Source organism: Echiichthys vipera, assembly GCF_963691815.1.
Source record: "Echiichthys vipera genome assembly, chromosome: 22".
NCBI classification, from domain to species: domain Eukaryota; kingdom Metazoa; phylum Chordata; class Actinopteri; order Perciformes; family Trachinidae; genus Echiichthys; species Echiichthys vipera.
The window spans coordinates 9,891,468-9,904,443 of record NC_139847.1 but is presented as its reverse complement, the minus strand read 5'-3'; the positions used below and the strand labels follow the sequence as shown (position 1 = coordinate 9,904,443).

The window sequence follows — 12,976 nt, the reverse complement described above, 5'->3', positions numbered from 1 at the left end:
CCAAACTGTGCTAAAATATGAAAATCTAAACTGAGGATCCAGAGGCACAGTATATGGGGTCTGTGAGGGGAAACGGCAGGTATTTGGCCAGCTGTTGATATAACTTTAGGTTGTGTGGAGAGCCAAAGTGACAGGTTGATCAAAACATATCTACATGCAATTACGGGAATAATCCGTTAATAGTTGTACTCAATTTTCAAGCAAAAATGCTGTGATCCTGCCTGTCAAATATAAGGCTTTGTTGTTTTTCATGTCAGCGAATGAACATAAGCAATATAAAGGTCCCATACTATTCTCCTATATTGGGTTCCTACTAGAACACGTTTACATGCTATAATATTTAATAAACGCATTTTTCTCATACTGTGCCTGTATTCCCCCTCTTTCTGAAACGCTCCCCTTTAGCGCCTGTCACTTTAAGACCCCCTCCTGAAAAAGCCCTTATGCTCTGATTGGTCAGTGTTTCTGGGTCTTCTTTACCTGTGCTCTCTGCATCTCTGTACTGTCTTTGCAGCCGGGGACTGTAACAGCACTGTGGCTCCACTCTACATAATAAAAATCTCACCTTAATCTGTGTCCTTGTTCTCTGAGAAACTGTCTCTCTGCTGATACTGATCTCGTGGCTGTCGGCTTCTCTTCAGCTCTGGTGCTCATGGGCAGCGTCGCAGAGCCAGAATACTTCCCTCATCCCCCAAATCTCACCTGGGACCAGGCCAGGAACCACTGCCAGGTACAACATGAAGCTCCCATTTATGTACAAAAAGAGCCGGAAACATATGAGGCCAGACTCTTACTTGGCATTTAATTATACACTACAAATTTAATCTGCCATTGTGTTCAGAGCTGGTAATTAACTGTCGTTATTTGCACTGTCGTTATTTGCTGCTCTGTGTGCCCTGAATTGCCCCCCGGGGACAAATAAAGTTTTTTGAATTGAATTGAATTGAATTAGAAAACGTACTTCCACGTGGGTTCACAGCGCAGAGCTTTAGGATTAAGGATTTAATTATCAGTGCAATTGTGTCAGTTAAACTTTATGTCAGTGAGAGGTTTTGACTGTAGAACCTTACAATTAATTACCATAGCTGTTTGGTTTTTACCAATTTAGCTAAAATCATAACTGTTGATATTCATTTTAACCTATTAAAAACATCTTTGTATCCCAGCATGTAAAGCTCGGTTAGATTGTGGCCTTTCATGTCCCGTCAGGTCTGTTTCAAAGATCTGGTGGCATTGACTCCTCAAAACATCCAAAACATCCAGAAACTCGCCCAGAAAAGCTTCATGTCTGACTTTTGGGTCGGCCTCCGCAAGAACTACTCCACCAGCAACTCCTCCAGTATGTCCTGGTCCCACTGGGCAAACGGGGATCCCCTCATCTTCCAGAACTGGTACCCTGGTTGTCCCGTGTTGAAATCCTCCTTCCAAAGAACACACTGCTGCGTCTGTCCAGAAACGACAACCCCAGCAACCACGAGCGTCCCCACATTCACAGACTTTACAACCCAAGATGTGACGAACTTCAGCGCACTCGGAGAAGACCCCAACGAACACTCCTACGAACACGTAAGTGACGGGTTCGGCTCCACCGGTGTCACAAGCCACGCCGCGACAGACTTCAGTGAAGACGGGGAATCGACCGCCCAAAGCCTTCCACCCCCCACGCCCACGGTTCCAGTCAACACCGTTGAAGACTCTTGTGTGGCCATGCTCAGCTTTGGGGCTTGGGTTGAAAAAAACTGCGCTGAGCTTCTGCCTTCCATGTGCTATGAAGGTAGGACTTTTATAGATGACTGTCTATGTCTAGGGTGAGGCATACAGCAACTTCATTGATTTCAAAGAAGTGACCTTTTCATTAATTGGTCTTTGTCTGCGTCACTCTTTCACACACTCCTCTATTCTTTGCAACTTATTTATGTATTGATGGGAGATATTTCATCCATGTCTTTGAAAGAACGCCAGGCAGCCAGAGACAAAGGGTAAAAATACTTAATTCAATTGATATGTTGTCACAAGAAGACTAATTATTAAATTATTACTCATTTGGATAAGTCAACAACTGAAAGAACAAGCAATCTAAAAATACGGCCGATTACCTCCTCAGAGCTTTTTATGGTAAAAAAAATTGTGATAATTGGTCCAAAAAAAATAAATCCTGTCTTTCTAAATTCCTTTATTTCCAAAATAAGCAATCATATTTGATAATCTACATTTTCTGTTGTAAAGAGAAACGTCTAACATGGCTTTTCAAAAATGACCAAAACAATACAGATATGCATAAAAGATCCTCCTTCGCTTTTCCGTCTTTATGGGTAATTGCTATTTAAGAGCTCATGTATTCTTATGGGTCTGTTTATGCACTAATTTAACACATGCAGTAGTCTCATGCACTTATTTGTAACTATACGTCTCGTTTCTGCACCCGTGCTCTTTTTCTATCTATTTCTAACCTTTCTAGATATCTCCACTTCCTTGCCAGTTAACAAGCTTCTTTTCAACCGCAGAGCCTTTCGTTGGCCCGGTCGAGGAAGCAAACGTAACGTCCGAAAGCGCCGTTCTCAAGTGGAGTGCCGGGCCTGGTGTCATCAGCCATTACAACATCGAAGTCCAAGTCCATGAAGGTTCGCAGACAAAATTCCGGACTCACGATGTGACCTATGACCTCGTCAACCTGATTGCAGGCACCAACTACTCAGTCCAGGTGTTCCCCGTTAAGTGCGGGAGAACCCTCAAGCCGCAGCAGGTCACCTTCTATACCAGTGAGTGTGTCTCCTTTGGTAAAGTCTTCCTACATTAATATTATACTTTTATTTTCATGCATTTACACCTGTTGACGTGATCAGCTCAGAAAAATGCTTTTAGAGGGATGGGCTTGAGGTATAGACAAATCTGGCGAGCCATGTGTGTGTTTCGCCATCTAGCGCGCCGCCATTGTTGCGGTGGCCTCTCCCTCCAGTATGCGCGTGCTTGAATGGGAGCTGTCATTATCAGTGTACCTTTTCTATTTTTACATGTACTTTTTATGCAGCACGGTGTCTAGGAAGTCTAGAAGAACCTGTGCAATTATTATTATGGGAAACTTCAACTTTGAAAAAAACTGAATGTAAACTACACAAACCTATACCTCATGAAGAGTGCCCCTGTCTGAGGCCGTCCGGTCTACACTGATTCCCTGGGCGTGCAGATGTTTGACAGAAGTGGATCAAGAATGTTGTTCCCAACAGCAACAGCACGCTAAATTTTGGTTCACACTCGTCAATCTCAAAATGAACAGCATGCAGCTGCACAGCTTAACACAGTGAAAAAGTGATGTCAGCTAAGCTAGCGCTGCTTGGCTAGCTCACGTTAGACGCCTCTATCAAGGCTGCCGTGGTCGCACAGAGTAAATTAACTCAATGTGGTGTTATTGTGAAATATAACCTAAACATAACCCAAGTTGCTCTAACTAGAGCAACCTAATGACCACAATGCAAACGTCAAGTAGCTGAGTTAATCAGTGATGGAGGTAAATAATTACAAGCACTCTTCATGTGGTGAAGGTTGTAGAAATGGTACATCCACATGTATAATGACAGCTCCCATTCAGTCACTTGCAAACTGGAGGGAGACGCCAACGCAGCAATGGCGGCTTGTTCACTTCCGGTGCTTCGCCGGATTAGTCTATACACAATCAAAAATAATGAGCCCAGTAATAAGGCTCTACCCTGACATGTCTCCTTTTTTCTCAGCACCAAACAAAGTGGAAAACCTCACAGTCACCAAGGTGCAAGAAACCTCTGTCTTCCTGAGCTGGAACAAACCTGCGGGAAACGTGGATTTCTATCTTATTCAGGTCCAGGGCGGTGAGACGATTAAAAGCATCACGGAGGGCAAAGAAGTCGGCGGTTTGATGCCTGGAAGCCTTTACACATTCACCGTCCTCTCAGGAGTCAATGACAATTCCTCTAGGAGTGAAGAGTTCGTTATCCAGACATACACCAGTGAGTCGAGATCACATAAAACTTTTCACAAATAAGCATTATATTTCCTGATTACCTGCTATTTTTTTCCTTGTATTTGGTAGAGCTTCTTAGCAGGATGTACGCTGTTTGAATGAGGCCAGTGAACACACACAAAGCTCACATTTATTAAATTCAAATCAGCTGATGCAAATTAGAGCCACATCTGACCTGAACACTGACAATTGTGAGATTGTAACAGGGTTAGTTGCTGATATAGATACAAGACTGCTGTGGTGCTTTATGATGTCTCATCTGTTTCTGTAGTGTAGCGGTTATCACGTTCGCCTCACACGCGAAAGGTCCCCGGTTCGAAACCGGGCAGAAACATATTTTTTTCCTTTACATTCCCTCAAAACAATCAAAATCTTCTAAATTGAATACTCAGGACATTTTAATAAGTAGCACAACTTTTTTCTAATTTAATTTCCGGAGGAGTCAATAAAGATAAGTATAAGCAGGAGGAGATGAGAGACCTTTGAGTTGGCGTATGGCTGTGATTATATTTTTTTTGGATGTCAATTGTTTGTTGTATAGTGTCACCCTAAGATATGTTGATTATTGGAAGTAAAAATCATAATAATCAGTTTATTAATCTGTCTGTTTCCTCTTTCAGAGCCCGGGATCGTGTCCAACCTGAGGGTGGTTAGCACTAACACTACCTCGCTGCTGCTCAGCTGGGTGCCACCTAAAGGGAGCCACGCAGGTTTCCTGGTGGAGGCAAGAGATGATAAAAATGCGTATGTATTTGTAGATTGATAGTCCAGAATTAACTTGTTCACTTTTAAAGTCACGTGTATCTACAGCGACGCTTGTTTTCAGCCATGCTACCGGCCTGGAGGTGGTCAGTCCACCACTTCAGTCAAGGCTGAAATATTATTCATGGTGCCCAGACGATTCTGAAATTGGCTATAATGCATTATACTTTAAAATCTGCTTACGGTACTGTGTGACTAAAGTTATAAATATTCATTCATAATGCTTTATAAAAACATTCTAAAGCATTTTGTTATGACAAGCATAATATTTTATAATTACGACTCACAGATTGACTTTTTTTTTAAGAGATCATAGTGTTTTATAATCCTCATAGTTGTAATTCAGTATTATCTCTTTATAATAGTTATAATGAATTTAAAACATTATATGCATATGATACATTATAATCACTATTGCATGGCATTTTATGACATTATGATGCATTATAACAGTGATTATAATTCAGATACATACATATATAACACAATGTGTTACATGTAATGTAGGTCCCAAACTACATAAATAAGAGATGTAATTAAGTGGTTTGATCAGTTGCCGCTGCAGGAAGCAGTTTGAACGACGTAACTCTATCTCTTCCTAACAGAACAGTCTTCGATCGAGAGGTGAACACAACACAGGAGGATGTGACAGGGCTGCCAGTGGCCACTAAGATAACCCTCAGTGTGACCGCGTTCGCCAACAGCTCTCTGGAGGGGCACAGAGGGGACACAGTAACCATCTTCAACTACACCGGTAACTCTTTTCTGATGGTTGAACAGTTGATTGTTACTGTTTTGTCGGTGTATAAATGTACAGAAACAGAACAAAAACTGTCCTTCCTGTGTTGAATGGCACTAATCTGACCCTGTGACTCCTCCGCAGCTCCTGAACCGATTTCAGACCTCAAATTGAGCACAACGTTTAATTCCCTCAGTGCCAGCTGGACGTCACCTGTGGGTTATTCTTCGCCTTTCACCGTCAAGCTCCAGCTGGACGGTGAAAATGTAAACACAACAGAGAACCTAGAAGAACCTAAGATACACTTCGACGGACTGAAGACTGCAGCCCGTTACACAGTGATCGTCTACACCATGAGTGGACCTCTTGAAACCGCTTCAAGGAATTCCTCCAAATTCACCAGTGAGTCACTATTTTTAACCACCATTTCCTCTGCATGCTACTGCACGGTTCTACTCAACTCTCTCACTCCGAGCCATTCTTTGAGGTTTTCCATCAGCAAAAGTTGTGGATAGTACCTGGTATTTTGTGCGAGCCGAGCCGATACTAGAAGATGGAGTTAAAACACTGCAGATCACTGATCCATCGCAGAGGATTGTCCATTGTGCGACAAGGGACGTCCTTCACAAGCCTACAACAGCCAAGTTACTGTAGCGACTGAGGTTTTTTTCATTTTTCATTCTGTCTCTCTCCTCTCACGCATTAGCGCTGTTGTTGTTATATGAGGCAGTGGGGGTTAGAGGTCGAAGGTGGGGCGATGACTGCATCGTTTGACAAAGAATGCGTTTTCAGCGTCCAGACGACAACGCCACTCTGGGACCAGGTTACAAAAAATACCATTTTCAGGCTCCAGTAACGCCGGCTGCATTTGGATGGTCGGCCAAAACGATACTAAAGTTGTGCGGTTACATGAAATTGCGTCCTCGAGTGGACGGGCCCTCAGAAAACTGTGATACTGTGAATCTGTTCGGACCCTGCTGGGAATGGCGAACTCTGCCACTATTGTGGTTTTGACCCTTGAGTTTGTCTTTATTTTGTTTTTTATTTTTTTGTTTTAATTATGCATTATTTTCTTCAATAAGTGGGTTTGTTTCTCTGGTTGGCCTTGAGCTGTGATGTAGGTCATGTATATTATTTTCTTTTGTTTTTTTATTTGTAAAATACATTTTAAAAAGTGAGTTCATTACAGATTGAACATACATCAAATGCTTGTTGGTGAAAAAAGGCAGACCGTCAATAGTTTCATAAAACAGCGTTTGATTCATGAAAACCTCACGGATTATAATTTAAAAATCCTGAAAAACTCAATTCAGCCGTGTTCTTTGATCAAAAATACGAAACATCGTAAAGATCCTTTGACTGCAGCATAATCCCTGCATCATTTTGTTTTTCCAGAGACGGCACCTCCCACCGACGTCCACGTGGATGTCACTTTAACTGACAAAAAACAAATCACCCTCAAGTGGACGGCTCCCGCCAACATCACAACGGCCACTTACAGGATCCGAATCAGCTCCAGCTTCTGGGGCCGCAGCTGGTCTGAGGACGTCCACGACAAAACCAGCCACACCATTGGTAGTTTGGAATCAGGGACCAAGTACAACTTTGAAGTGCAAACAGTGGCTGACAACGGAGAGGAAAGTGAATCAAAACCCGTGTCACATTGTACAGGTGAGATCCTCAGACCTCGAAGACCATACTGGTTGTTTTGCATGCTTAAGCCTAATCGCAACAAACTGTCACTTCGTTGTTGTTTTTATTTTTACCTTCATGCAGCCATACATTTTCTGTTTGCTGAAAATAAAGTTGAAATGACTTCAGTCTCGAGAAAAATCTAGTTTTGGTGCATTTGAATGGAGGGAGTGTTTTCAAGATTAGAGTAGTGTTTGGATTTTGAATGAAGTGCTTGAAATTGATGTTTTATAGGATACCTATCAAGTCAACTTACAAACAGGTGACACATTTTGAAAGATGAAACTTTGCTGTGTTTTCCTTTCATTTGTCAGCCTTCTGTAGGCACATAATCTTGGTTGTTTCTAACACAATAACATCTTATTTAATGTAATGTATAAATATGTAATTACCGCAGTTCTAAGTGGTTGGGAAAGCTTGAAAATGGACCTTAAAATGCTTGAAAAGTGCCTGAATTTGACTTTGAAAAAGGTGTAGGAAGCCTGATGGCACTCACGAGCTGTGTTGTCTTTGATATTCAGCCGATTGTTTTAGTTTTTGACAGAAACACAACGCCGACATTTCAACTCGACAGCCAAAGAGAGCGCGGGTGTAATGGAGAAGCAAATTTAACAGCGTGAATGAGAGTCCGCTTCTTTGTTCCCACTTCCTCTTTACACATCTCACATCTCTGTGTTTGTTTCCCCAGAGGCAGAGAAAACGCACATCGACCTGTCGATGTTGTGCTCCTCGGCTGAATCTCTCCTCTGTGACAAAAGCACCACGAGGGAACATGTGTTTGAGCAGGTATGTCGATCACCTCCTGGATAAAAAACAAGGTTTGGGAGGTAACTTAAACAAGAGGCAGTCTTAAAGCGCAGTTATTATTTGTGCGACTGGCACAGTTTTGTGTTTTATGAATGAAGCTGGTGTAAAAATGTGTCCCCTAACAGCTCGTGTTTGTGTATTTTGTTGCAGCTGCAGGAACATTTCAAAAAGGAGTTTGGGGACAACATTTTTTGGAAACTCGAGAAGCGACAAATTGAAAACAAATGAACACAAGAACCATCTTTTTTTTTTAATTCAATGGGTGTTGGTGAAGGTATTTTAGACTGAAGTGCTTGTTTTCTGTGTCTCGTATTTATTTCACGTTCACAGACTTTGTCTTCTCAAATTTTACTCCTAAAAAATAAAATATAATAGTAATGAAATCTATTTTATATTTTTGTTGCTTTCCTCTTGTTTTTATTTCTTTTATAGAGGTAATGTGGTTTTGCGTTGTTTTGTGTGTATGGGAAAATCAAAATCATTCAATAATGAGTTTAAAAACTTTGACTTAGTAACTTCCCAAATTAAAGGAAATTTGGACAAAATCATGAAAATCAAAAATGGTCTTTTACTAAGCTAAAATTGTCGTGTGCCTTGTTGTTATTATAATGTTTAACTCTTTATCTTTTTTTCTGCCAAACATTTCAAATATGTCTGATGTTGTAACTAAATAATAAAAATAAAAACAAACGTTTTAGTTATCTAGCAGTTTGGGCAGTTTTCTGATGAAAATTTAAAAATAATGAATCATGTTCCAACTGTTCTGCACTGAATAGAGTATGCAGTACTATGTACCAATAACAGTGTTTGTGTTAGTTTTACACGCATCTTTAGAAGAAGAAGAATTACCTTATTTATCCCGCAACGGGGAAATTGAATTTTTTCACTCTTATTATTAATCATGTTACACACACAGGCCTGAAATACACACATGGACCTCTACATGCAAATAAGGAGAGATGTTAGAGCGAGGGGTCTGCTAGTGACCGGCGCCCTGAGCAGTTGGGGTGCTCAACAGCATCTCAGCAGTGCCCAGGAGGTTAACTGGCACCTCCCCAGCCACCAGTCCACACTCCATACATGTTCCACACCGGGACTTGAACCAGTGACCCTACTGTTCCCAGCCAAGTCACCTATGGCCTGAGCTACTGCTTCCTTCAAAATGGCAATTTTTGAATATTAACTACAGTTAAATAACTTTCCTAAGGTGAATAAGTAGTCCTGCCTTTTATCAACTTACTACTCTAGTTTTTTCAAATTTCCAAACAGATGATAGATAACAAGAAGCATGTTCAAGGCTCAGTTTTCTTAAATCAAAATTAAAACAACAGAATGACCCGATGGCTCTGTGATAATGAGAAACATGGGATGAAGATAATAATCAGTAGATAAGCAGCAGGAAGATCAGATCAGATCAGGTCAGCAGATAAACACGCAGAAGAGTCGATAATAACTCCACCAAAGCTGTTATTTCAGTAACACCTCCAGGGTCTGAGACGGTGCTACAAAAAGTTACTACCCATATAAGCTGTCGGTACGCCCTGACAGCTTCCTCTGTTAAAATGCAACACATTATTTAGTTTTGAGCTAATGTTGAAGAGCAATAAGAGGAAGGGGTGTCACATTTTTGTTCATTTGAACGCTGGAAAGTGAGTGAAATAGTAGAAGTTAGAGGAGAAAGCATCAAACGGCTCCATGGATCAGAGGAACCAGGAGCGTGACGCCGAGAGGGAAACACCTGCAGGTTTGTGATTCGGAGCATCTCCCACTACAGATAGAGTAAATAAAGTGCTATTTTATTTGAAGAGATGCCACTTTCCCTTTAAGCAAAGGGTTAAAACGACAAACTTCAACAACAACCTTGTTAATATGCAGTCGTGTGTGACTGTGTGACTCTCCTACGCTGTTCAGCCTGTCAGCACTTTGTACATCCCCACATACTTCACCTGGTGTTTCTGCTGCAATAACAAGCTAAGCTGCTGTTTTTTTTTTCTGTTTTCAAAGTCCACGTTTACTTTTACTCTTTAATGAAAGTGTCCCAGTTTTATCTTAATGGGTGTCAGAGGTTAAAAGGTGGATTTCTTCATACATGTGCAGGTGATAAGCAAGTCATAATACGATGGACGTGTGTTTGTCATTCAAGGTCTCATACTCTGCTCATTTTCAGCTTCATTCTTGTATTTTGGGTTTCTACTAGAACATGTTTACATGCTTTAACGTTCAAAAAACACATTATTTTTATTATTCTGTCTGTCTGAATATTCCTGTATTCACCCTCTGTGTGAAACGCTCCGTTTTAAAGCCTGTCTCTTTAAGACCCCGTTCTGAAAAAAGACCAGTCTGCTCTGATTGGTCAGCATTTATGCGTCTTCTGCGTCTGCGCTCTCTGCGTCTCTGCACCGTCCCTGCAGTCGGGGAATGACTGTAGCTGCACTTTTAACCTTTATATATAGTATATTTGTGACATCAGGACAGTACAGAAGTCCTGACGACTCATTTAAAGGCACAGTTTCTAAATACAGACTGTATGCATTTCTCTGTGGATTGAGCATTTTGACACTTTCACAATATTTATAAAGCATCTCATCCTACCTTTTAATGAGTAAAAATAAATGGAAATCCCTCTATTTACAATATGGGACCTTTCAGTCACTCATTTACATTTTCACTGACTATTCTCTTCATGTAAAGGATTTACAATATCATGTATAATAACCCTTCTTTAAAGGATGTAGCTGATTTTGGAAAAGCGTCTTGGTGGATGACGTTGTTTGTTTCATGATTGTTGCCTTTTTTCCTTTTTCACCACCACGGATGCAGGATGCTGTCAAACTTGTCAGCTGACAGGTCGTGTGGCTGTTGCTATGGCAACTGTGATCCTGGTCATCGGACTTCTTTTGTGTTTGGTATCATTTGGTGAGTATGAATGTGAGATAATATATTTTAGATATGTTTATATTACATATGGACTGTATATATTGACACGATTCATCTCGGTCGACACAGATTATAGACTACAGATTCCTCAATCCTCTACTCAATGTTTCCATGGAAAAAATACAAAACAAGAGTTACTGTTACTATGAACACCTGTGCTTACTTAAAAGTGTAATTAAGGCACAAAATCCTCCCATGGTCTTTTTTGGCACTTACACACATCAGATAAGCCAATCGAGATTTTTTTGTTGATCAACTATTAACGGAGAAATCAGCTAACACTGATTAGCTCGGGGCAGAACGGTGAAGGCATTAAAACATATTTTTTAACCAATCATTACGGCTCAAAATAACACCAAACCTCTGCAGTAGCATGAGAAGAGTCCTTACACATAAAACAAAGCACCAATGGGCTCCTTCTTTTTGGATTGACTTTGGTAATCCACTTGAATGGACTTAACTATGAGAGGAGCTGGTACAGGGGTCCAGTAGGTAAGTCTTTAAAACACTCTTTTAATAAACTCTGGCTTCAGTAACTACGTTGTTGGTGCTTTGTTTTATGTGTAGGGACTCTTATCATGCTACTGCAGAGGTTTGGTGTTATTGTGAGCAGTATTAGTGGTTAAAAAAGACGTTTTAATGCCTTCATTTTACTGCTTCGAGCTAATCAGTGTTGGCCACGTCCGGCAAAACTTCCGGCTTAGCGACTCTCCATGATTTCTTCGTTTATTGTTGTTACATGGAAAAAAACTGTCTTGATGGATTATTTGATGTATATTCATGCCGAAAAAGACCATGGGAGTATTTTGCGCCGGAATTACACTTAAAAAAACAAAACTTTACACTTTTTTTCATGTTTGTGTGTGTATGTGTGTGTGTGTGTAGCTACAGCTTTACTGTCCAGTCACTACCGGACTTTTCTTACAAACCATCTTGAAGTACAAACAGTGATAAAGTCAAAGTCACATCAAGTTATTCATGTCCATTTATCAGTCACATGGACGGCAGAAGAGGATCAGACCTCCAAAACTTCAGGAGAGCAGCTGATGGAGCAATTGCAGCAGTGCCAAAAAGAGCGGCATGATGTGAAACTGATGCTCAACCACGTCACTCAAGGTTATTAATGTTCTCTGATAAAAACATCTAACTTCCTGCACGTGTGACATCTTGCGTGGGCGATCTGTCGTTTCTGGGGTGTGTGAAGACTCCAGGTGCAGCTTGTGTCCAGATGACTGGCTGTGGTGGAGGGGTCACTGCTACTTCTTTTCGGTGGGACTGCAGGAAGATCGTCAGTGGAACGAGAGCGCTGCGTTCTGCGGGCAACACAACAGCAGCCTGGCTGTAATCAAAGACTCTGCAGAGATGGTAGGAGAGGACGAAGACAGAAAAAACATCAGGTAGCGTATAAAGTCCTCTGAATGTCTTTTTCCTCCTCAGGAATTTATCCAAGGTGTGATGAGGAGGTTCCCTCTCTTTCCCTTCCTGTGGGTGGGACTGACAGACGCCAAGCAGGAGGGTCAGTGGCTGTGGTGGGACGGGACGGACGTCCAGCGTTACATGCCGTACGTCCCATTTAAGAGGGCAGACAGTAATCAAAAATAGAAATGTTTCTTTTTTCTCACAATGAAGACAAACACCTTAAATGTTAATCCAAGTTACTTTTATTACAACAATATAGTACATATATACACGCGTATAAATATATATACAGACATACCTGCTTACAACTGATTGTTTCTGCCTACATGTAAGTATTTTATAATATATCAGCTCTTTACTCTACTCTACTCTAAATTTGTGTGTGTGTGTGTGTGTGCGTGTGTGTGTGTGTGTGTGTGTGTGTGTGTGTGTGTGTGTGTGTGTGTGTGTGTGTGTGTGTGTGTGTGTGTGTGTGTGTTGAAGGGTGACAGTGGAGTGGGATGCAGATCACAGGGACTGTGCAGATCTGAGGGGAGGCGGGAGTCTCTTCGCCACCAGCTGCGAGGCTTATGGACCCTGGGCTTGTAAGAGAGACTCCTGACACACATCTACACACATTTTATATA

The 12,976-nt window shown here is 41.3% G+C and overlaps 2 protein-coding genes across 2 annotated transcripts; both read left to right on the top strand.

Moving 5' to 3' along the window:
- Positions 1-1,197: 1,197 nt before the first annotated feature.
- LOC310963959 (receptor-type tyrosine-protein phosphatase eta) lies at positions 1,198-8,308 on the top strand (the record flags this gene model as incomplete). Its single annotated transcript, XM_083936916.1, has 9 exons — positions 1,198-1,774; positions 2,505-2,759; positions 3,729-3,980; positions 4,615-4,738; positions 5,362-5,510; positions 5,640-5,897; positions 6,891-7,166; positions 7,876-7,973; positions 8,145-8,308. 9 exons carry the CDS (start codon positions 1,198-1,200, stop codon positions 8,220-8,222), a joined length of 2,067 nt encoding a protein of 688 aa, XP_083793042.1. The 3' UTR covers positions 8,223-8,308.
- A 1,381-nt stretch (positions 8,309-9,689) lies between these two features.
- Positions 9,690-12,951, top strand: LOC310963958 (natural killer cells antigen CD94-like; the record flags this gene model as incomplete). Its single annotated transcript, XM_083936915.1, has 5 exons — positions 9,690-9,738; positions 11,925-12,047; positions 12,136-12,296; positions 12,369-12,493; positions 12,834-12,951. 5 exons carry the CDS (start codon positions 9,690-9,692, stop codon positions 12,949-12,951), a joined length of 576 nt encoding a protein of 191 aa, XP_083793041.1.
- Positions 12,952-12,976: the final 25 nt, after the last annotated feature.